At 36.2% G+C, this 22,873-nt stretch overlaps 1 protein-coding gene across 2 annotated transcripts in view; it reads right to left on the bottom strand.

The window, feature by feature from the left end:
• Nucleotides 1-22,873, bottom strand: part of SYCP1 (synaptonemal complex protein 1) — a 131,626-nt gene that overhangs the window by 100,851 nt on the left and 7,902 nt on the right. For both annotated transcript variants that reach the window (XM_044236488.1, XM_044236489.1), the window contains exons 7-10: nucleotides 15,124-15,197; nucleotides 3,710-3,768; nucleotides 2,395-2,464; nucleotides 689-762 (exon numbers count right to left, since the gene is read on the bottom strand). In XM_044236488.1, coding sequence (XP_044092423.1) covers nucleotides 689-762; nucleotides 2,395-2,464; nucleotides 3,710-3,768; nucleotides 15,124-15,197 — 277 coding nt within the window. The remainder of the gene's footprint in view (nucleotides 1-688; nucleotides 763-2,394; nucleotides 2,465-3,709; nucleotides 3,769-15,123; nucleotides 15,198-22,873) is intronic.

Here is a 22,873-nt window from a genome sequence, read left to right as displayed (position 1 = left end):
AAATTTAACCAAACTTGAAGAAAACTCTATCTTCTCTGTACTTTCAATTAACTTTTTAAATAGACAATCTTGTTATCTATCATTACAAAGTATCCTGTGCCAAATCAAAGAAGAAAAACTCTGAAAAAATAGGGAGGAAATAGAAGAGGATTCCTTTCTATGAATCATTTTCCATTGGAAAGCACCGAACTTCAAACTGATAAATTTGTCACAGTAATAACCTGGTATTCTTGTGAATAACAAAGAACATAGACTTGTTATTTTCCAATTTTCCACTATATGACAAATAGAAGTGAAAGAACATTTTAGTCCCCCATCAATGGTGTCATGAATAGTAAGTGCATTTCAAAATAGACTGCAAAGTGTGGATTAAGTGGTCAATGATCATCATCTTTACATTTTATAAGGTTTTTATCTGAACAAAAGTTAATTATTTTTGCAACAATGACCTATTTAAATACTGTAGAAAATTCATTGATTTTTTTTAAATGCTGGTATTCAGTGCATGCCTGTTTGAATCAGTGGAAATTAATTCTGCTAGGCAAAAGGCTGTATGTTTGATATGTAGAATACTAAAATTCTCTTATAGAAATTTATCATGCAGTCAGCAAGTAGACTTCTTTTGAAATTTTAAGTATTTTATGAGTTAGTAAATATAAAAAATACAAAGCTGATTTTTAAAAAATACCTGCTTTTCCTTGTCATTTACTTCCTTCTTGTATTCCTCTTCAAGGTGCTGGATTTTTTCATAATCTTCTTTCACTTTAAAAATAAAGAAGCTATAATTTAATAATTTAATATAATTATATAACAACAAAATGTAAAGCTTCTGGTATTTTATTTCACCTCTTTATTTATCTAGATATTAAGCCTCAAAGGTTTCTAGCAAGCTTAACTGCTATTTTCTTGCTACTAACTTTCTTTTGAGTAAAGTAGTGAATTTTTAAAACATCAAAGTAGAATAAAATTCTATACTTTTTACAACAGTACATATGTAAGAGTTTATTCTTTATAACACGCTAATCTGAAACAACACATTTTAAATGTATATATATAGTTGGCCCTTAAACATTAGGGGTGCTGACCCCTACCAGAGCTGAAAATTCACATGCAACTTTTGACTCCCCAAAAACTAAATAAACTAATAGCCTACTGTTAACCAGAAGTCTTACCTGTAACATAAAGTTGCTTAACACACATTTTGAACATCATACATATTATAAGCTATAATCTTACAATAAAGTTAGAAAAAAGAAAGTTTTTTGTAAGATTTTTATTTATTTATTTGACAGACAGAGATCACAAGTAGGCAGAGAGGCAGGCAGAGTGAGAGGAAGGGAAGCAGGCTCCCTGCCAAGCAGAGAGCCTGATGTGGGGCTTGATCCCAGGATCCTGGGATCATGACCTGAGCCGAAGGCAGAGGCTTTAACCCACTGAGTCACCCAGGAGCTCCAGAAAAAAAAAGTATTAAGAAAATCATAAAGAAAATACATTTACAGTACTGTGATTTACTGAAGAAAATCCAAATATAAGTGGGCCTGCACTGTTCAAACCCAGGTCGTTCAAGTATCAACTTAGACATGAAACTTCACCAAAAAAAAAGTAAAAATAAGACCAAATCACACTTCTAAAAAATAAAGTACAAATCATAGTAAGTTTAGTTTCAGGGAAAATGTAGCTTTGAAGCCAAAAGGCTATTTTCAATATATATCAATTACTTTCCACATTCCACAAGATTTTGAGGGGCTTACAAAACCACAAAGAATACAAAATTTGAAGGAGTTGGGGCATCAAACTAAAGCTGTGAAAACATTAAAAGAATCTAATAAATCTCCATCAACAGATGAATGGATAAAGATGTGGCATACATACACATACACACACACACACACTCACACACACAGTGGAATACTATGCAGCCATCAAAAAACCAATCTTGTCATTTGTGATGACATGGATGGAACTAGAGGGTATTATGCTAAGTGAAATAAGTCAATCAGAGAAAGTCAATTATCATTATGATCTCACTGATATGAGGACTTTGAGAAATAAGACAAAGGATCACAGGGGAAGGGAGGGAAAAACTAAACAAGATGAAATCAGAGAGGGAGACAAATCACAAGAAACTCTTAATCTCAGGAAACAAACTGAGGGTTGCTGGAGGGAAGGGGGATTGGAGGAATGGGATGGATGGGTGATTGACATTGGGGAAGGTCTTTGGTATGGTGAGTGCTGTGAAATGAGTAAGACTGTTGAAATCATAGACCTGTACCCCTGAAACAAATAATACATTATATGCTAATTTAAAAAATAAAAGATAATATAATTTTTTTTAAAAATCTAATAAAATATAAACATAAGTAGAGTAATATGAAAATTAAATAAGATCCATACATTTAAAATGCATTTCCAGTCTGGAATTCTCAGCTTGCACACGAAGTTCCTCAAAAGCTATTATCATTTTCTGAAACATAAAGTTTAACTTTTAAGGATCATATTTATATTTTTTAAATAGGTTCTTCCAACTATGAAAATATTAATAAATTTGTCTCAGGATCATTAAATTTAAAACGATTCAACTTTAAATAATGAAATCCCTATAACTTGTAATAATTAAATATTTACTAAAAACCCACTGACTGCCTATTATATTTGCTTCCCAGAAGCTTAAATTATATAATACCAAACAACAGAAAAATGATTGTTGGTATTCTAGTTATTTACTTAATAGCTCTTAACAGAGTCTGTAATTTTATTTTTTTGCTTACTTATTTAATTTCTGTCTTCCTCCACAAAGTGTAACCTCTCTAAGGTCCCTCCCCAGTAGAGTTCAAATTACACTTTCATCATCTGGCAGCATGAGTTCATTCAGTATTCAACAAATCTTGATTTGCAAAATTGTATGAATTCATTTATTTGTTCAATAGTTACTGCTTATGTATTATGTGCCAACCACTGATTTAGACAGTTGAGATTAAGACAAAGTCCTTACCCTACTGGAACTAACTAACATTCCAGGGTAAGAAAGAATACTTATACATACACACGTATATCAAATAAATGTCATGTAGTTCCAAGTGCTCTTCAGAAAAACTAAATGAGGTGAGGAGACAGAAAATAATTGAATGGAAAGGTATTTTAGATAAAGTAGTAAAGGAGATTTTTTAAAAAGAATTTGCTTTAAACCTTGACACAAAAGTGCTAGACGGAACAAAATCAAAGAACCAAGATCAGAAAGAGCCTAGAAAGTTTCAGAAACATAAAAAAGAACAACTATAGCAGAGAAGGAAAATGGAAAACAAAGATGATGGAATAAGAGAGGTAAGCAGGAACCAGGTATTTTCTATGTTTCAAATTAATGTGTATGTGTCAAAATATGCTAGTCTCTGACAAAGAGTTAATACTTGATAAATTGGTGTCACTAACATGTAAATTCAAAAGCTACTAAATAACAAAACATTAACACTCCTAGTATAGAACCTTAAGAATCTTACTGGATATAATCATATGTCAACAAATAAATAATAATCCCTTTATCAAGAAGAGTTATCACTCCACTCTGCTTAGAAATGACTCTATTATACACAACCAATGGATTGTTAAACACTGCTTGTGAAACTAATGATGTACTATATGTTGGCTAATTGCATTCAAACTTTAAAAAAGAAATGCCTCTGTTTAAAATATTTAACTTTTTACTAACACTTACCTCAATATTATTATTTAGATCCACATACACTTGCCTAGTTTCTTCTCGTTCGTTTTCATCTATTATTAATAAAAAATATTTCAGATTTAAATTTTAAAGTGACTATAATGCCATCAAGATAATACTCAAAATGCCTCAGGAAAACATTAAAATACTTAAAATTTTGTGTTAATGAAGTGTATTAGTATATCCTGAGTCTCTTAAAGTAGCATCAAATGTATAGAATTGTTGAATTACTGTACTATAACATCTGAAACTAATATACCACTATATGTCAACTATACTTCAACAATAAATTTTTAAAATAAGCTGCTTCATAGTAGTTTCACAGTAAGACACAGTGAGACATGATTGTACTTCAACCTCAAAAGCTCTAATATTTTATAGAACTACTACCTATGAATTTATTCAAACTTTGTAAAATAGATTTACAGTTTTAGCCTTTACATTGAGTGGGGATTTAACAATTATTTGCCCAAGTGTATTTTCCTTTGTATATTTATGACTCATAGGGTACACATGAAAAGCAAAGCCTACTCTTCTGATCTCTTGCTCTACCTCTGAGGAAGCAGAAAGGAAGATAAACTTCAAGACCCAAAAAACAAAGTTAAGAATAGGTGTGACCCAAAGAGAAATCCTCTATAAATCCTTTACAACATTTTTATTTTTCTGGTTTTTAACCTGAGCAATGATTCCCTCTAGCTATAATCTATACAATAAATTCCCTCTATTCTATCCTAGAATTAAAGCACATGACAGTAACAGACAATGTTGTTGTTCCTATATTATTTCTCCAAATGAAGCCAGCACCAGATAATTCAGGTTAAATTTACTTTTTTTTTAAAGTAGGCTCTGTGCCTAATGCAGAGCCTAAGAGATCAAGACCTGAGCTGAAATCAAGAGTTGGATGCTCAACTGACTGAGCCACCCAGGCCCCCCAAAGCACATTAAATTTAAAGAGGGTACTAGTCCCACATTCTCAATAACAAGCCATAAAGAAGAACAGAGCAGTTATGATAGATTCAACTGTAAATGAGAAGCCAAATAACCAAAAAGAGGGTACATGAGCTAACTTCAGAAGAATATAGGTATCTAAACCTCTCAAAAATAATGGAGAGCACTCTGAACTTATAGCATATGAAACAGGAACTGAACCATTTTTATCTGAATATTAAAGGGCTAGAAATTTAAGAAAATAAAGGCAGAACATATCAGCATTTGAACAAAAAAATAGTTCATACTTCTCCTCTATTTTGTTTCATTCATTACCTAACACATTTTGCAACACATCTCTATTCCTCAGAAACTATTTGTGCCAAAGAACTGCATTCTATTGCCAACATCTCCATCTTCCCATTGATAATAGCATCAGTACTTTTAAAATACCCTCCAGCCATTTTTCTAATAGGAAAGTCCTGGAAATTAGATAAGTAAAACTACAGAAAAGAAAATAAATGGGTATAGACCTACTTTACAGTTGTCAGAAGCAAGGTCCTACGGGTAGCACAAAGGGCCTCTGATAGCTGAGTGTTTCAGTGTGGTGATGTGTAGTACTGTAAAAATATAACCCTACATTTTTCATTTTTCTTCTTGATATTTATCTATCCATTGATCTATTTACCTATCTCCCCACCCCCTACCTCACTACCTTCTCCCTACTACCTTCCCTCCCTCTCCTCCTCGCCTCCAGACTTCCCCCTCCCCATTTATTTTATTTGTTTTGCCCCAGTCCAGGCAACTAGATCTTTCAGCACTTGCTGCCTTAAAGAAGAGATGATTTTACCAAAAACAAAGAAAAAAAAATCTTTGGGTTTCAAAAGAACAATGTTGGGGGTTAGGGGAAGGATTCAGAACATAAACTATAGATTTTTTTAAATACATGAGTCTGAACAAATGTTCTTAATATCTACACCAAAGAAATATTTACTAATTTGTGGGAAGAGGCCTTTAAAAGGGGAAGCTAAGGTGCCTGGGTAGTGCTGCAGCTGGTTAAACAACTAACTTTTGGTTTCAGCTCAGGTCACAATCTCAGGGTACTGGAATCAAGCCCCAAGTCGGCCTCCAAACTTAGAGTCTGCTTGAGATTCTCTCTTCCTCTGCCCCTCCTACTCATGCGCACTCTCATTCTCTCTAAAAAATAAATAAATCTTTTTTAAAAATAAAAAAATAAAAGGGGATGCTAAGAGAGCTTATCAGGTTCTGGGAGAGACTTAAAAAGAGGTTCTAGAGCCCTCTACACTCATCAGACTAAGCCTCAGGGTTGAGGACCATGAAAACCCCAGATAGTTTGGGCAAACCAAGGGCAGAATGAGACTGTGCTGTTTTTTGCTGTTGTTGCTGTTGTTCATTTGTTTTTGGTTTTTTGTCTTCAGCAGGGCTCTAGGAAGATGAAAAAACCTGAGAATAAATGACTGTAAAATATATCTAGACAGATAGGGCCTTGGATCATTTCAATTTCCCTTGTCCCAATACTCTGTGTGGCTGAGCATAGTGTGATAAAGAACTGAGAATCAGCAGACCTGAATGGGCCCCCAAGAACAGAAATGAGGGAAAACTCAGCAACAACCTAAGTGCACCAGTTACTGAATACTAATTGGAACAATGAAAACCTCAATGGAAGAGGAGTGAAAAACAAATGTCCTTCTCTATTACATGGTATTATATAAGAACCCACAAATTTAGATACAATCCCAGGAGAAGGGGAAAAATTCTCAAATTTATTAAGTTTCTTCTAAAGAGAAAGGACCCAAATTTTAAAAATCATGAATGAAAGATAAGAGATCACAACCAACACCAAAGAAATACAAACAATTTTAAGAACATATTATGAGCAACTGTATGCCAGCAAATTTAACAATCTGGAAGAAATGGATGCATTCCTAGAGACCTATAAACTACCAAAACTGAACCAGAAACAGATAGAAAACCTGAACAGATCCATAACCAGTAAGGAGATGGAAAGAGTCATCAAAAATCTCCCAACAAGAACCCAGGACCACATGGCTTCCCAAGGAAATTCTACAAAACATTTAAAGAAGAATACATACTTATTCTCCTGAAACTGTTCCAAAAAATAGAAATGGAAGGAAAACTTCCAAACTCATTTTATGAAGCCAGCATCATGTTGATTCCAAAACCAAAGACCCCACCAAAAAGTAGAATTACAAACCAATATCCTTGATGAACACAGAGGCAAAAATTCTCACCAAGATACTAGCCAATAGGATCCAACAGTCCATTAAAAGGATTATTCTCCACAACAAGTGGGATTTATTCCTGGGATGCAAATTTGGCTCAACATCCTCAAATCAATCAATGTGATACAATACTTTGATTTTAAAAAAAAAGAACAAGAACCATATGATACTCTCAATAGATGCTGAAAAAGTATTTGACAAAATATAGCATCCTTTCTTGATCAAAACTCGTCGAAATGTAGGGATAGAGGGTCCATACCTCAATATTATCAAAGCCATCTATGAAAAACCCACAGCAAATATCATTCTCAATGGGGAAAAAAATGAGAGCTTTTCCCCTAAGATCAGGAATACCACAGGGATGTCCATTAGCACCACTGCTATTCAACATAGTACTAGAAGTCCTAGCTTCATCAATCAGACAACAAAAAGACATAAAAGGCATCTGAATTGGCAATCTCACTCTTTGCAGATATGATACTTTATGTGGAAAACCCAAAAGACTCTACTCCAAAACTGCTAGAACTCAATACAGGAATTCAGTACAGTGTCAGGATACAAAAATCAATGCACAGAAACCAGTTGCATTTCTATACACCAACATCAAGACAGAAGAAAGAGAAATTAAGGAGGTGATCCCATTTACAATTCCTTCCCAAACCATAAGATCCCTAGGAATAAACCTAACCAAAGACACAAAGAATCTTTACCCAGAAAACTATAAAGTACTTAGTAAAGAAACTGAGGAAGACACAAAGAAATAGAAAAATTTTCCATGCTCACAGATTGGAAGAACAAGTACTGTGAAACTGTCTATGCTACCTAAAGCAATCTATATATTTAATGCAATCCTTATCAAAATACCATCAATTTTTTCAAAGAAATGGAACAAATAATCCTAAGATTTACATGGAACCAGAAAAGACCCTGAATAGCCAGAGGAATGTTGAAAAAGAAACCCAAAGTTGGTGGCATCACAATTCAAGACTTCAAGCTCTATTACAAAGCTGTAACCATCAAGACCATATGGTACTGGAACAAAAACAGACACCTAGATTGATGGAACAGAATAGAGAGCCCAGAAATAGACTCTCAACCCTATGGTCAACTAATCTTCGACAAAACAGTAAAGACTGTCCAGTGAAAAAAAGATGGTCTCTTCAACCAATTGTGCTGGGAAAATTGGACAGCCACATGCAGAAGAATGAAATAGACCATTTCCTTACACCACACACAAAAATAGACTCACAATGGATGAAAGACCTCAATCTGAGACAGGAATCCCATCAAAATCCTTAAGAAGAACACAGGTAGCAACCTCTTCAATCTCAGCCGCAGCAACTTCTTCCTCAAAACATAGCCAAAGGCAAGGGAAGCAAGGGCAAAAATGAACTATTGGGATTTCATCAAGATCAAAAGCTTTTGCACAGCAAAGGAAACAGTCAACAAAACCAAGACAGCTGACAGAATGGGAGAAGATATTTGCAAATGACATACCAGATAAAGGGCTAGTATCCAAAGTCTATAACGAACTTACCAAACTCAACACACAAACAACAAAATAAACCAATCAAGAAATGGGCAGAAGACATAAAACATTTCTGCAAAGAAGACCTCTAAATGGCTAATAGACACATGAAAAAGTTCTCCACATCACTCAGCATCAGGGAAATACAAATCAAAACCACAATGAGATACCACCTCATGCCAGTCAGAACGGCTAAAATTAATGAGTCAGGAAACACAGATGCTGGCGAGGATGCAGAGAAAAGGGAACCCTCCTACACTGTGGGTGGGAATGCATGCTGGTGTAGCCACTCTGGAAAATAGCATGGAGATTCCTCAGAAAGTTGAAAATAGAGCTACCCTATGACCCAGCAGTTGCCCTACTTGGTATTTACCTTAAAAATATAAATGTAGTGATCCAAAGGGGCACGTGCACCTGAATGTTTATAGCAGCAATGTCCACAATAGCCAAACTATGGAAAGAACCTAGATGTCCATCAACAGATGAATGGATAAAGAAGAGGTGGTATATATATATATATATATATATACACACACACACACACACACACACACACACACAATGGAATACTATGCAGCCATCAAAAGAAACGAAATCTTGCCATTTCCAATAACATAGATGGAACTAGAGGGTATTAGGATGAGCAAAATAAGTCAATCAGAGAAAGACAATTATCATATGATCTCTCCAATATGAGGAATTCATACAGATCTGGACTCCATAACAAAGATGTTCAACAGATCAGCAAAAATAACAAAAGTACTGAAGAATCTTGAAATGTCTAGGCTAAAGAAGATTCAAAAAGGACAAGAAGCCAGCTTTAAAAATCTAAAGAGATAGCACAGAAAAAAGTGGCCTAGATTTTCCATATGGTCTATGGAGAATTACAATAAAATAGGAGAAACTCTGTAGAGACTTCAGTTCAATATAAAAATAAGAACTATCCTTAAATGACAATCTTGAGGTTAGTGAGATTCCATCACTGAATATATTCAAACATAAAGAAGACTACCTCTTGGTCAGACATGCTACAAAAGAAAGTAAATCAATGAAAATGTAAGTAGATTACAAAAGCTTTTTTTTTTAAATATTATTTATTTATTTATTTGACAGAGAGAGATCACAAATAGGCAGAGAGAGAGAGGAGGAAGCAGGCTCCCTGCTGAGCATGGAGCCCGATGCGGGACTCGATCCCAGGACCCCGAGATCATGACCTGAGCCGAAGGCAGCAGCCCAACCCACTGAGCCACCCAGGCGCCCTACAAAAGCTTTTAAGTCCTTCCCAACACCAACTAATTTAGGTTACAAAGTCTACAAAAAAAGTTTATACAGTACTTCAAATGGCAGGCTGAAGAATTAAAAATAATTTTATATTGTGTACAGGATAGCACTGAAAGGATTTTTTTAAACAATCACCAAAAAATACACTAAAACAAAAGTATTTTTATAGGTACATCTAAGAACAGATTTATTCATTAACTCATTAATTTATTGCCTACTATCATGAAAGACATTGTCTAAAATGTTGACTATCCTGAATCAAGATATTATCATTTGCACTTAAGCTGCAGGAGATGTCTAGCATGCACTAGGCAATCCATAAATATTTGCTGAAGGAATTCATAAATACATGGTAAAGGTATACTAAGGGTACTAAGTAAAAGAAGAAGCATTTAAATCAGACGCAAAATTAGGGAATACTTCTCAAGTAGCAATATTTATTCTGAATTTTGAAGGACAAATAAAGGTAATGAGATGAATAAAGAGGATCAGCCAATAAAAAAAATATGCAAAATCTCAGAAGCATAATCTGTTTAGGGAGTAACAAGCAGTTCTCCATGAGCCTGTGTATGTGGGGCATGTGGTGGAACATTTGGCAAGGTGGAGGGAAGTAGCAAATACCATGCTATCCATAAAATTATGGAAAGCCATTAAAAGAATTAGACAGTGACATGATTTGATCTACATTTTAGAAAAGCATCAAGGACTCTGTTTTCTGGTAATGGCTAAGTAATTCAGACCAACCATCCTGCTGAAGACAAAAATCTGGACAATCTTTTTTATTTCTTAAAAGAATCAAAGATCTAAAAAGATAATGATGAATCATCAGGCCAAAAATAGATTGAGGATTATAATTCAAAAACACTAAGCCAAATTCCAGTGAGAGTCAAGACAAAGTAATCCCACTATAGCCTTTCTCTCCCACTACTTACAACTAAAAACTCTGAATGAAATACATAAAACAATTACTTCAGGACTCTGAAAAGAAAGCAAAGGCAGGTAGATTAGGGGAAAAAAAGTAAAATCTTAAAGTGACTCATGCGAAGCTAAGTTTCCTGTTTAGTATTTTTCCATCTCCCCTCCTAGTATTAGCTAAAGTATAAGGCCCAAACAAAACTATAACAGGAAACGTGAGCAGTAAAAGGAAATCCTGATTTTTTTTTTTTATTCCTCTCATAGCCCTGTCCAGAATGGCCCTTGTAGTGGAGCTGCGGCAGGGACAAAACAAAAACCGCAAGAGAAACTCCATATTTCTAGCAAAAGGACAGGGGAAGTGAGTCCCTGTAAGGCTGAACATGAGGGGGCAATCTTAGAGACAGCTCCAAAAGAGGATTACCTAATTATGTGCATGAATTGGCCCAAGTCCCATGGGATAAAGGGAGAATATACATATACAAGACAGATCCAAAACAAATACAGCTAAGTCTTTGAAAACTGAACTCTAACATAAATTACTATTCATATCCCAGACCTAATCTTGAGTGGCGCATACAAGAAACAGAGCCAGAGCAGCATAGCAAAGACTTTGAAAACTGAACTGATAATAGAACCCAGCACACAAAAGGCAAGATAAAATTTATGGTCTGAAAAAAAAATTGTGTGGTCTGAACCTGAGATGACTGCTAAAAAATAAACATACTCCTGGGGATTTTAAAAGGACCCAGAATCTTAAAACATAATAATTTCAAAGTCTCCAAAATAAAATCCACAACTGTTCAACATAAAAAGAACTAGGAAAATGTGACATCATTCTAGGTCTCAAGCAAATAACCAAAGGTAATGAAGTACACAAACCTCTAGAATCCATAGAACCAATCAGAAATAGACCTCTTAAATAACCCTTATTAAAATCTTAATAAAACATTAACTGTGTTCATGGAGATAAAAAGATGAACTTAAAAATTTCAGCAAGGAACACTAATGGTGAGCATAGCATTATATATAGACCTATCAAATCACTATGTTATACACCTGAAACTAACATAACATTTGTCTGTCAACTATATGTTGATTTTTAAAATTTCAGCAACAAACTGGAAAGTCTATGAAGTGACATTACAGGGGCACCTGGGTGGCCCAGTTTGTTAAGTATCTGCCTTCAGCTCAGGTCATGATCCCAGAGTCCTAGGACTGAATCCCGTGTTGGGCTCCCTTTTCAGTGGGGAGTCTGCTTCTCCCTCTCCTCTGCTGCTGCCCCAACTTGTGCTTGCATTCTCTCCCTCTCTCAAATAAATAAATAAAATCTTTAAAAATATAATTAAATTTAAAAATTAAAAAAGTGACATTGCAGATATTTTAAAAACCAGCTAGTATTTACAGAACCAGAAAAATGCATTATCAGAAAATAAGACCTCAACTGACAAATTCAAAAATAGACTAGAAAAAAAGAGAGAGAGAGAGAGAGAAACAGACTAGAAATAGCTAAATAGAGAAATGATGTACTAGAAGACAGATTAAAAGACATTTTCCTGAATGGTGCACAAGAAAAAAGATTAAGAAATAAACACAATGCAGAAATATCAAAAGGTACAGCACAGTAGCCTCACTGACTTGAAAAGCTCAAACAGGCTTTCATCTAAGGGACTTTGCACTTACTATTTCCCAAAATAGCTACATGGCTCACTCCCTCACTTATTAGGGTGACTAAAATACTTCCTCATCCCAAAATACTTCCCTATCCCAAAATATTCTCTCTTTAAGCAGTTATCATCACCATACATGTATTTTATTTATGTATGGTCTCTGTGCCTCCACAAGGATGCATACTCATTTAGAGCAGAAATTATTCACTACTGTTTTCTTCAGCATTCAGAACATTTCATGACACAAAGTAGGCACTTTAAAAACTGGTGAATGAGCGCCTGGGTGGCTCAGTTGGTTAAGCATCTGCTGTTGGCTCAGGTCATGGTCTAAGGGTCCTGAGATCAAGCCCCACCTCAGGTTCCAGGCTCAGCGGAGAGTCTGCTTCTCCCTCTCCCTCTCCCTCTGCCTCTGCCCCTCTCCTAGCTCACACCCACACAAGTGTGCTCTCTCTCTCTCGCACAAATAAATAAAATATTAGAAAATAAAGAAATAAAAATAAAAACTGGTGGGACGCATGAGTGGCTCAGTAGCTCAAGTGTCTGCCTTCGGCTTGGGTCATGATCCCAGGATCCTGCGATCCAATCCAGCATTGGGTTCCCAGCTTAGTGGGGGGCCTCCTCCTCTCTCTGCCTCCTGCTCCCCCAGTTTGTGTACACACACACTCTCTCTCTCTGACAAATAAATAAAATCTTTATAAATAAAAAAAAATAAAAACTGGTGAATGAGGGGTAATTGGGTGGCTCAGTCAGCTAAGCAAACTTCACCTCAGGTAGTGATCAAATGGATCACAGGATGAAGCCCCATGTTGGGCTCTGTGTTCAGCAAGGAATCCACTTTAGGATCCTCTCTCTCTGCACTTCTCTCCCTCTCTCTCCCCTCCCCCAATAAATAAATAAATCTTTTAAAAAACTGGTGAATAAATAAGACAGAAATCACAAGAGCAAAAGGAAAGACTTAAGGCAAGAATCTAGATGGAGTTTACATTAATAACTATAAAGACTTTTTTTGTTGAGAGAAAGAAGGGCAGGGGAGAGAAACTTAACCATGCTCCACACCCAGCACAAAGTCCAACATGGGGCTTTATCTCACAACCCTGATGATCTCACAATCATGACCTGAGCCAAAATCAAGAGTCAGATGTTTAACTAAGGCACCCAGGCACCCCTAAAGGCTTTAAGAAAAACTAACTATATTTCTCATGAAGTTATGGTCATTGGTTCATTTAAGAGAGTACCTAAAAATTTTGTTAAGGTTCTTCAAATCTCTCCCACCATCTGATCTGACTTAGCATAAAACAGAGGAAAAAAAACAAATAGCCTCGTCTCGGGACACCTGGGTGGCTCAGTTGGTTAAGCAGCTGCCTTTGGCTCAGATCATGATCCCAGCGTCCTGGGATCGAGTCCCACATCGAGTCCCACATCGGGCTCCTTGCTCAGCAGGGAGCCTGCTTCTCCCTCTGCCTCTGCCTGCCATTCTGTCTGCCTATGCTCGCTCTCTCTCCCTCTCTCTGACAAATAAATAAAAAATAAAAATAAATAAAAATTTAAAAAAGACAAATAGCCTCGTCTCCATGGACCAGTTCATTTTCTGCAAAGTAGTCAATACATGATCCCTCCCACCCCGTCTGTATACTTTTTACAACTTTTTATACCTAGATGGGAAAAGCTAATATTGAAAGCTGAGTAAACAGGATGACTTAATGGAGGAGCTGGTAGTGGTACACTACATTCTGGTAAGTCTTTATAGTTCCAAAAATAAAGTACCATAAGCAGGGACCAAAAATAAAAAATGCTAGCAATTGTGCATACTAGAAATAAGAATAAGAAGAAGAATAGTTAACATTGAGCACTTTGTACTGCTCTAGGCCATTTATATTAATTCTCAAAACAACACTAAGAGTCACTTCATTAATCAATAAACAGTAGAAACAGTAGATCAAAGAGATTATAAAACTTATTCAAGGTCAAGTAGATAGCAACTGAAAGTCTGAATTTGAGCATAAGCTGTCTACTCTTAAGCCCAAACATGCATTCAGTAAGCTCTGTGATATTAAACTTGTAGCTAAGAAAAATACGAGCTATCCTGGAAAAGCAGGTAGACAGTATTTCTTAAAAGCTTCTTGGCAGAAACAATGTAGAGCTAGTGTCAAATTAATGACAAAGATAAAACAGTTATTTTTAAAATAAGATTTTTAAGTTTTTCATCAAAATGAAAAAAATTCATACATCTAAAATAAAAATAAGCCTAAAATGAAAATGTATACTTTCATATATATATACACATACACACACACACACACACACACACACACACATATATATATATACACACACACATACATACATACCACAGCCTTTGTAAAATACTTTAAAAGCATATTTCTTTCTTTAGGAGAAAGTTGAGAATTCTATTTAGACTGGAAATAAATATTGTTTATTCTTAAGTACTATGCCTTCAGCATAGTCCTCTACAGGTATTTTTTTTCTACCAGTATTTTCTATTATAAACATAGCTATATATCGATTCAACTTGCTAGTTATTCCAGGAAGAAGAGAAAGTTAGTCTCAAGATCATGTTTTAACTGAAGTAAGAACTACAAATGTCATGTCTAGGTATATATCTTTTGAAATATATTATCTTTCAGAACACTGAGCTTTCAAAACTCAAAGAACTGAGAATCAAATTATTACTTATGCAAAGAAAACATGTGAAGCACAAAACTGGTTCTAAAAAGTGAAAAAACAATTTCTTCCCTTCTCCACCCCCACCATTACAAGAATAAATTGATTTTTTAAAAAATAACATAAAACAGTAAGTATATTTACATTTCTTTGTCTTTTCTGCAGATCTGGCACAGGTTTCCTTGAGCAAATTACACAAATGCCTTGTAGCATTATTCCTGAAAGAAAGCAAAAAGTCTCCCTAAGTGTAATCTGATTTCAAAGCAAATTCATATGTAAAGGTTATGAAACACTGTTTCAATTTTTAAGGAAATTCTTGTATATATATATATATATATATATAAATATATATCACATCACTCATAAATGATTATATGAAAAAAATGGGTTGACTATACTATAAGCAAAGATGATTTAGTAACTTCCTCCCTTCAAAAGTAAAAAGGCTAATTCCTTAAGAACTTTCTACCCAAGTAACTAACAATAACATTTCAGTAACTATTTCCAGATTTTGCCTAAGGGGAAATAAAGTAAGAATAAAAGGGTTGAGCTTTTCATTTATTAAATGCTTCAGAAATAATCTGTCTTGGGATGCCTGGGTGGCTCAGTGGGTGAAGCCTCTGCCTTCGGCTCAGGTCATGATCTCAGGGTCTTGGGATCGAGCCCCGCATTGGGCTCTCTGCTCGGCTGGGAGCCTGTTTCTCTCTCTCTCTCATTTTTCCATGCTGCTTTGCCTACTTGTGGTCTCTCTCGCTCTCTGTCAAAAAAATAAATAAAATCTTTAAAGAAAAAAAAAGAAAGAGTAATGTGTCTTACCCTTAAAACATTAAACAGGTAATTTTCTGACTAGCCTTTCATTACATGAATAATAAGACCTCTGATCATCTCAATAGATGCAGATAAAGCAATTAATAAAATTCAATATCCATTTATGATAAAAACTCTCAACAAAGTAGGTATAAAAGGAATGTACCTCAACATAATAAAGGCCCTATATGACAAGCCCACAGCTAACCTCATAATCAACAGTAAAAAATAAAAAGCTAAAAGTTTTTTCTCTAAGATCAGGAACAAGATAAGAATGCCTATTTCTCACCACTTTTATTCAATGTTGTGTTGAAAGGCTTAGTCAGAGCAATTAGGCAAGAAAATAAAGTAATCCAAATTGGAAAGGAAGAAGTGAAACTCACTATCTGCAGATGACATATCATATATGTAAAAACCTAAAGACTCCACAAAAAAACTATCAGAATAAAACAAATTCAGTAAAGTTTGCAGGATAAGAAATCAATACACAAAAATCAATTGCACTTCTGCACACTAATAATGAACCAGCTAAAGGAGAAATTAAGAAAACATACCCATTTACAATTGCACCAAAAAGATTCAAATTCCTAGGATTAAATTTAACCAAAGAGGTGAAAGACCTGTACATTAAAGCTGTAAGACATTAATGAAAGAAACTGAAGACATGAATAAATGGAAAGATATTCCATGCTCATGGATTAGAAGAATTCATTAAAATGTCCACACTACCTAAACAGGTCCTGATACCAATTTCATTGTGGGAAGGGAGGTTCCCTACACCAACAAGCAATTCTTGGGACACCAGCTGGACGTCCCATAATTCAATGCAATTATGATACTATCTACCTGGAGATAGTCTCAGATTCTACAGGTTAAGGGTTCAGTCCTACACAACTGCTGTACCCCTAACCCATTTAAGATACCAGTTGCAAGCCCGGGTTTTACCTATATTTCTGTCCAACTAGCTATAAATCAAAAGATCCCATGACTCACTCCTTAGTTTTCAGAGACAGGTACAAGTTCAGATTGTTACCTGAATCTCTGACAGACTATCTAGAAATCTAAGGTTCCTTGAATTTGATTAATTTTCTGGAGCAGTTCACTGAACTCCAACGATTTACTTGCTAGATTACTAGTTTATTATAAAAGAATATAACTCAGGAATAACCAGATATAAGAGATGCATAGAGCAAAGCATGGGGAAAGGGTGTGGAGCTCCATGCTCTCTCAGCTCACCACTCTCCCCAAATCTCTTCACCAAGCTGGAAGTTTTCCAAACCTGGTCCTCTTGTGTTCTTGCGGGAGGTTTAGTTACATAATTGTGACTGATTAAATCATTGGTCATTGATGACTGATTCAAACTCCAGACCCTCTCCTCTCCATAAGGGGGATGAAAATTCCAACCATCTAATATGAAGAAAGAGGATTACTCCTACACTATGGAAATTCAGATTCGTGCAGCCACTGTGGAATACAGTATGGAAGTTGCTCAAAAAATTAAAAGTAGAACTACCCTATGATCTGGTAATCACACTATTGGCTATTCACCCAAAGAATATGAAAGCACTAATTTGAAAGGATATATGCACTCCTATTGCAGGATTATATACAATAGCCAAATTGTATATACAATAGCCAAAATGGAAGCAGCCCAAATGCCCATTGATAGATGAATGAATAAAAAAGATGTTGTGTGTGATACACACACACACACACACACACACACACACACACACACACACTGGAATATTACTTGGCCACAAAAAAGAATGAAATTTTGCAATTTGCAACAACATGGATGGATCTAGAGGGTATAATGTTAAGTGAAATAAGCCAGTCAGAGAAAGGGTGGTTTGGTTTTCAAAGCCTAGACTATTCTCCAGTACAGAGTAGTAGTTCCCAGAATATGATCCTTGAACCAGCAACATCCATATCACTTGTTAAAAGCTCAAATTCTGAAGCCCTACTCCACTGAATCAGAAATTCTGGTAGGGGAGCAGAGGACAATAGCATATATTTTAATAAGCTCTGCAGTTAATTCTCTTTTTTTTGTTTGTTTTTTTTTCCCCAATTTATTTATTTTCAGAAAAACAGCATTCATTATTTTTTCACCACACCCAGTGCTCCATGCAAGCTGTGCCCTCTATAATACCCACCACCTGGTACCCCAGCCTCCCACCCCCCCGCCACTTCAAACCCCTCAGATTGTTTTTCAGAGTCCATAGTCTCTCATGGTTCATCTCCCCTTCCAATTTACCCAAAAGCACATACCCTCCCCAATGTCCATAACCCTACCCCCCTTCTCCCAACCCCCCACCCCCAGCAACCCACAGTTTGTTTCGTGAGATTAAGAGTCACTTATGGTTTGTCTCCCTCCCTATCCCATCTTGTTTCATGGATTCTTCTCCTACCCACTTAAGCCCCCATGTTGCATCACCACTCCCTCATATCAGGGAAATCATATGATAGTTGTCTTTCTCCGCTTGACTTATTTCGCTAAGCATGATACGCTCTAGTTCCATCCATGTTGTCGCAAATGGCAAGATTTCGTTTCTTTTGATGGCTGCATAGTATTCCATTGTGTATATATACCACATCTTCTTGATCCATTCATCTGTTGATGGACATCTAGGTTCTTTCTATAGTTTGGCTATTGTGGACATTGCTGCTATAAACATTCGGGTGCACGTGCCCCTTTGGATCACTACGTTTGTATCTTTAGGGTAAATTCCCAGTAGTGCAATTGCTGGGTCGTAGGGCAGTTCTATTCTCAACATTTTGAGGAACCTCCATGCTGTTTTCCAGAGTGGTTGCACCAGCTTGCATTCCCACCAACAGTGTAGGAGGGTTCCCCTTTCTCCGCATCCTCGCCAGCATCTGTCATTTCCTGACTTGTTGATTTTAGCCATTCTGACTGGTGTGAGGTGATATCTCATTGTGGTTTTGATTTGTATTTCCCTGATGCCGAGTGATATGGAGCACTTTTTCATGTGTCTGTTGGCCATCTGGATGTCTTCTTTGCAGAAACGTCTGTTCATGTCCTCTGCCCATTTCTTGATTGGATTATTTGTTCTTTGGGTGTTGAGTTTGTTAAGTTCTTTATAGATGTTGGACACTAGTCCTTTATCTGATATGTCGTTTGCAAATATCTTCTCCCATTCTGTCAGTTGTCTTTTGGTTTTGCTAACTGTTTCCTTTGCTGTGCAAAAGCTTTTGATTTTGATGAAATCCCAAAAGTTCATTTTTGCCCTTGCTTCGCTTGCCTTTGGCGATGTTCCTAGGAAGATGTTGCTGCGGCTGAGGTCGAAGAGGTTGCTGCCTGTGTTCTCCTCAAGGATTTTGATGGATTACTTTCTCACATTGAGGTCCTTAATCCATTTTGAATCTATTTTTGTGTGTGGTGTAAGGAAATGGTCCAATTTCATTTTTCTGCACGTGGCTGTCCAATTTTCCCAACACCATTTATTGAAGAGGCTGTCTTTTTTCCATTGGACATTCTTTCCTGCTTTGTCGAAGATTAGTTGTCCATAGAGTTGAGGGTCTATTTCTGGGCTCTCTATTCTGTTCCATTGGTCTATGTGTCTGTTTTTGTGCCAGTACCATGCTGTCTTGATGATGACAGCTTTGTAATAAAGCTTGAAGTCCGGAATTGTGATGCCACCAACTTTGGCTTTGTTTTTCAATATCCCTTTGGCTATTCGAGGTCTTTTCTGGTTCCATATAAATTTTAAAATTATTTGTTCCATTTCTTTGAAAAAGATGGATGGTACTTTGATAGGAATTGCATTAAATGTGTAGATTGCTCCCAAACTCATTTTATGAGGCCAGCATCACCTTGATCCCAAAACCAGACAAGGATCCCATCAAAAAAGAGAGCTATAGACCAATATCCTTGATGAACACAGATGCGAAAATTCTCACCAAAATACTAGCCAATAGGATTCAACAGTACATTAAAAGGATTATTCACCACGACCAAGTGGGATTTATTCCAGGGCTGCAAGGTTGGTTCAACATCCGCAAATCAGTCAATGTGATACAACACATCAATAAAAGAAAGAACAAGAACCATATGATACTCTCAATAGATGCTGAAAAAGCATTTGACAAAGTACAGCATCCCTTCCTGATCAAAACCCTTCAAAGTGTAGGGATAGAGGGCACATACCTCAATATCATCAAAGCCATCTATGAAAAACCCACTGCAAATATCATTCTCAATGGAGAAAAACTGAAAGCTTTTCCACTAAGGTCAGGAACACGGCAGGGATGTCCATTATCACCACTGCTATTCAACATAGTACTAGAAGTCCTAGCCTCAGCAATCAGACAACAAAAGGAAATTAAAGGCATCCAAATCAGCAAAGAAGAAGTCAAATTATCACTCTTCGCAGATGACAGGATACTCTATGTGGAAAACCCAAAAGACTCCACTCCAAAACTGCTAGAACTTATACAGGAATTCAGTAAAGTGTCAGGATATAAGATCAATGCACAGAAATCAGTTGCATTTCTCTACACCAACAACAAGACAGAAGAAAGAGAAATTAAGGAGTCAATCCCATTTACAATTGCACCCCAAACCATAAGATACCTAGGAATAAACCTAACCAAAGAGGCTAAGAATCTATACTCAGAAAACTATAAAGTACTCATGAAAGAAATTGAGGAAGACACAAAGAAATGGAAAAATGTTCCATGCTCCTGGATTGGAAGAATAAATATTGTGAAAATGTCTATGCTATCTGCAGTTAATTCTGATGTTTGCTAAAATTTAAGAACCACTGGTCTAGAGATGAACTCTTTTTTGGTAATTTTATTTTTTCTTCAGTGTTCCAAGATTCATTGTTTATGCACCACACTCAGTGCTCCATGCAATACATGCTCTCCTTAATACCTACCGCCAGGCTCACCCAACCCCCCACACCCCTTCCCTCCCAAACCCTCAATTTAGAGAGGGACTTTTTTGTTATTGGTTTTGTAAAAATGAAAACAAGTGACCATAAATCTAATTCTTCAATTACAATTTGAAAAAAATTTCAGCCTTTTCCTGTTAATTTATGGTGAGGGGTAGAGTTACAAAAAGTACCTTTACCAAAAGTACATTTACCAATATGTTCCCTAGACCACAAAGACTATTTGAACAGCACGGCCTGACAAAAAAACAGCCATATACTCCATATACAAGCAATCATCCAATCAAAAAAGTATTTATTCAAGTCTACTATGGTCCTACAGTGTCTCAATTTTAGAATTCTTAAAACTCTTCACTGGCTTCCAAATGGCTATTTGCAGCAATTTTCAAACTTTTTTTCCCCCTAGAACTAAAATCCTTTTACTGGATACACAAGATTTTAAATTATACATAATGCTCTTCTTTTTTTTTTTTTTTTTAAAGATTTTATTTATTTATTAGAGAGAGGGAGAGAGAGCAAGCACAGGCAGACAGAATGGCAGGCAAAGGGATAGGGAGAAGCAGGCTCCCTGCCAAGCAAGGAGCCCGATGTGGGACTCGATCCCAGGACGCTGGGATCATGACCTGAGCCGAAAGCAGCTGCTTAACCAACTGAGCCACCCAGGCGTCCCCATAATGCTGTTCTTGCTGAAGGGAGCCATAGCTATAACCACTTAGCCTTTCTTCAGCCCACCCCTCTGCAAACCTTATCTTCCATCTCCACTCCAACATAAAAATCAAAACTCCTTACCATGTCATGAAATGCTAAAGTAGAAACCTCTAATTCTCCTCCTGGCTAACTCCTATTCATCCTTCTAACCTCCTCATCTTTAGAAAGCCTTCTCTGATGACAACCACCATCATATGCATGCAACAGGGCTTGACAGGTTTAATTCATCAAATTATTTAAACAAATCCTAGGTAGGAGTCTAACAAAAATCAAATGTTGCTTTTTTTTTTTTTTAAAGATTTTATTTATTTATTTGACAGAGATCACAAGTAGGCAGAAAGGCAGGCAGAGAGAGGAGGAAGGAGGCTCCCTGCTGGGCAGAGAGCCCGATGTGGGGTTTGATTCCAGGACCCTGAAATCCTGACCTGAGCCGAAGGCAGAGGCTTTAAAACCCACTGAGCCACCCAGGTGCCCCCAAATGTTGCTTTTTAAGTTTATTTCTGAAAATATGTAATTGTAGATGCTTCAGTTTTCACTAATGAATGAAATTTGGAAATTGAGACTATTACTACATCTAATGGTGGAAATCAGATCACATATAAGGTCCTGCTCCATTCCAAAAAAAGCCTCCAAAATTATCTAAATTATCTCAAAACTCTTTTCTTGCTCAAAAATGTCAATAAATCAAAGTGTTCATTCCCTCTCAAACTTCTATTAGAGGCCAAGCATATGGTTTTGAAATACCAAATTCTCTTTCAAATCTACATCCCTTTTAGAAAATCATCATCAGTGAAGAAGCTGGTCCTGAGCAACTTTATATTAAATCTGTCATTCAATAATCAAGTGACTCTACCTTAAATGCAACTTTGTTTCTCACCTATATTTTGACAAAGCTCTTACTTAAATGTTAGTTTCCTTCAGATGACAATTGACAATTCAGTATTTGAGGCCTAAGTGGATATACAACTGAAACTGCTTAGAATAGAAGGAAAGCATGCCCTCTCACCTCAAAAAAATGGCATAAATTCTATATTATGTCACATTACACTACCTTACACTATACTATGTAACTTAACAGTCACGGTATTAGCAAAAATTCAACTGTTCATCAATGGAGGCAGTAGCAATCTTAAAGCTCATCAACTACCAAATACTAGTATTAGAGCTACGGTGGGCTTTAGATGTCCTATAAGATACTACGGAACTCAATCACATACCTATACGAAAGTGAGCATAAGTACCAAATATACAATAGGCATACAATGTTAGAAACTTTCTCTTCTCTCTCCCTTTTTCCTAATAACCAAACCTCAATTAGGCAGGAAAAAAATTAAGGTTTAGCATTTAAGCTTTTATCTGGGAAATCATAGGTTGTCATTTTTTTTTTTTTTTTAAGATTTTATCTATTTATTTGACAGAGAGAGATCACAAGTAGACGGAGAGAGAGGCAGTCAGAGAGAGAG

Source organism: Neovison vison, chromosome 2 (genome assembly GCF_020171115.1).
Source record: "Neovison vison isolate M4711 chromosome 2, ASM_NN_V1, whole genome shotgun sequence".
NCBI lineage: Eukaryota > Metazoa > Chordata > Mammalia > Carnivora > Mustelidae > Neogale > Neogale vison.
Note: the sequence above shows the minus strand (reverse complement) of the source record. Positions and strands in the feature narration are given on the sequence as shown.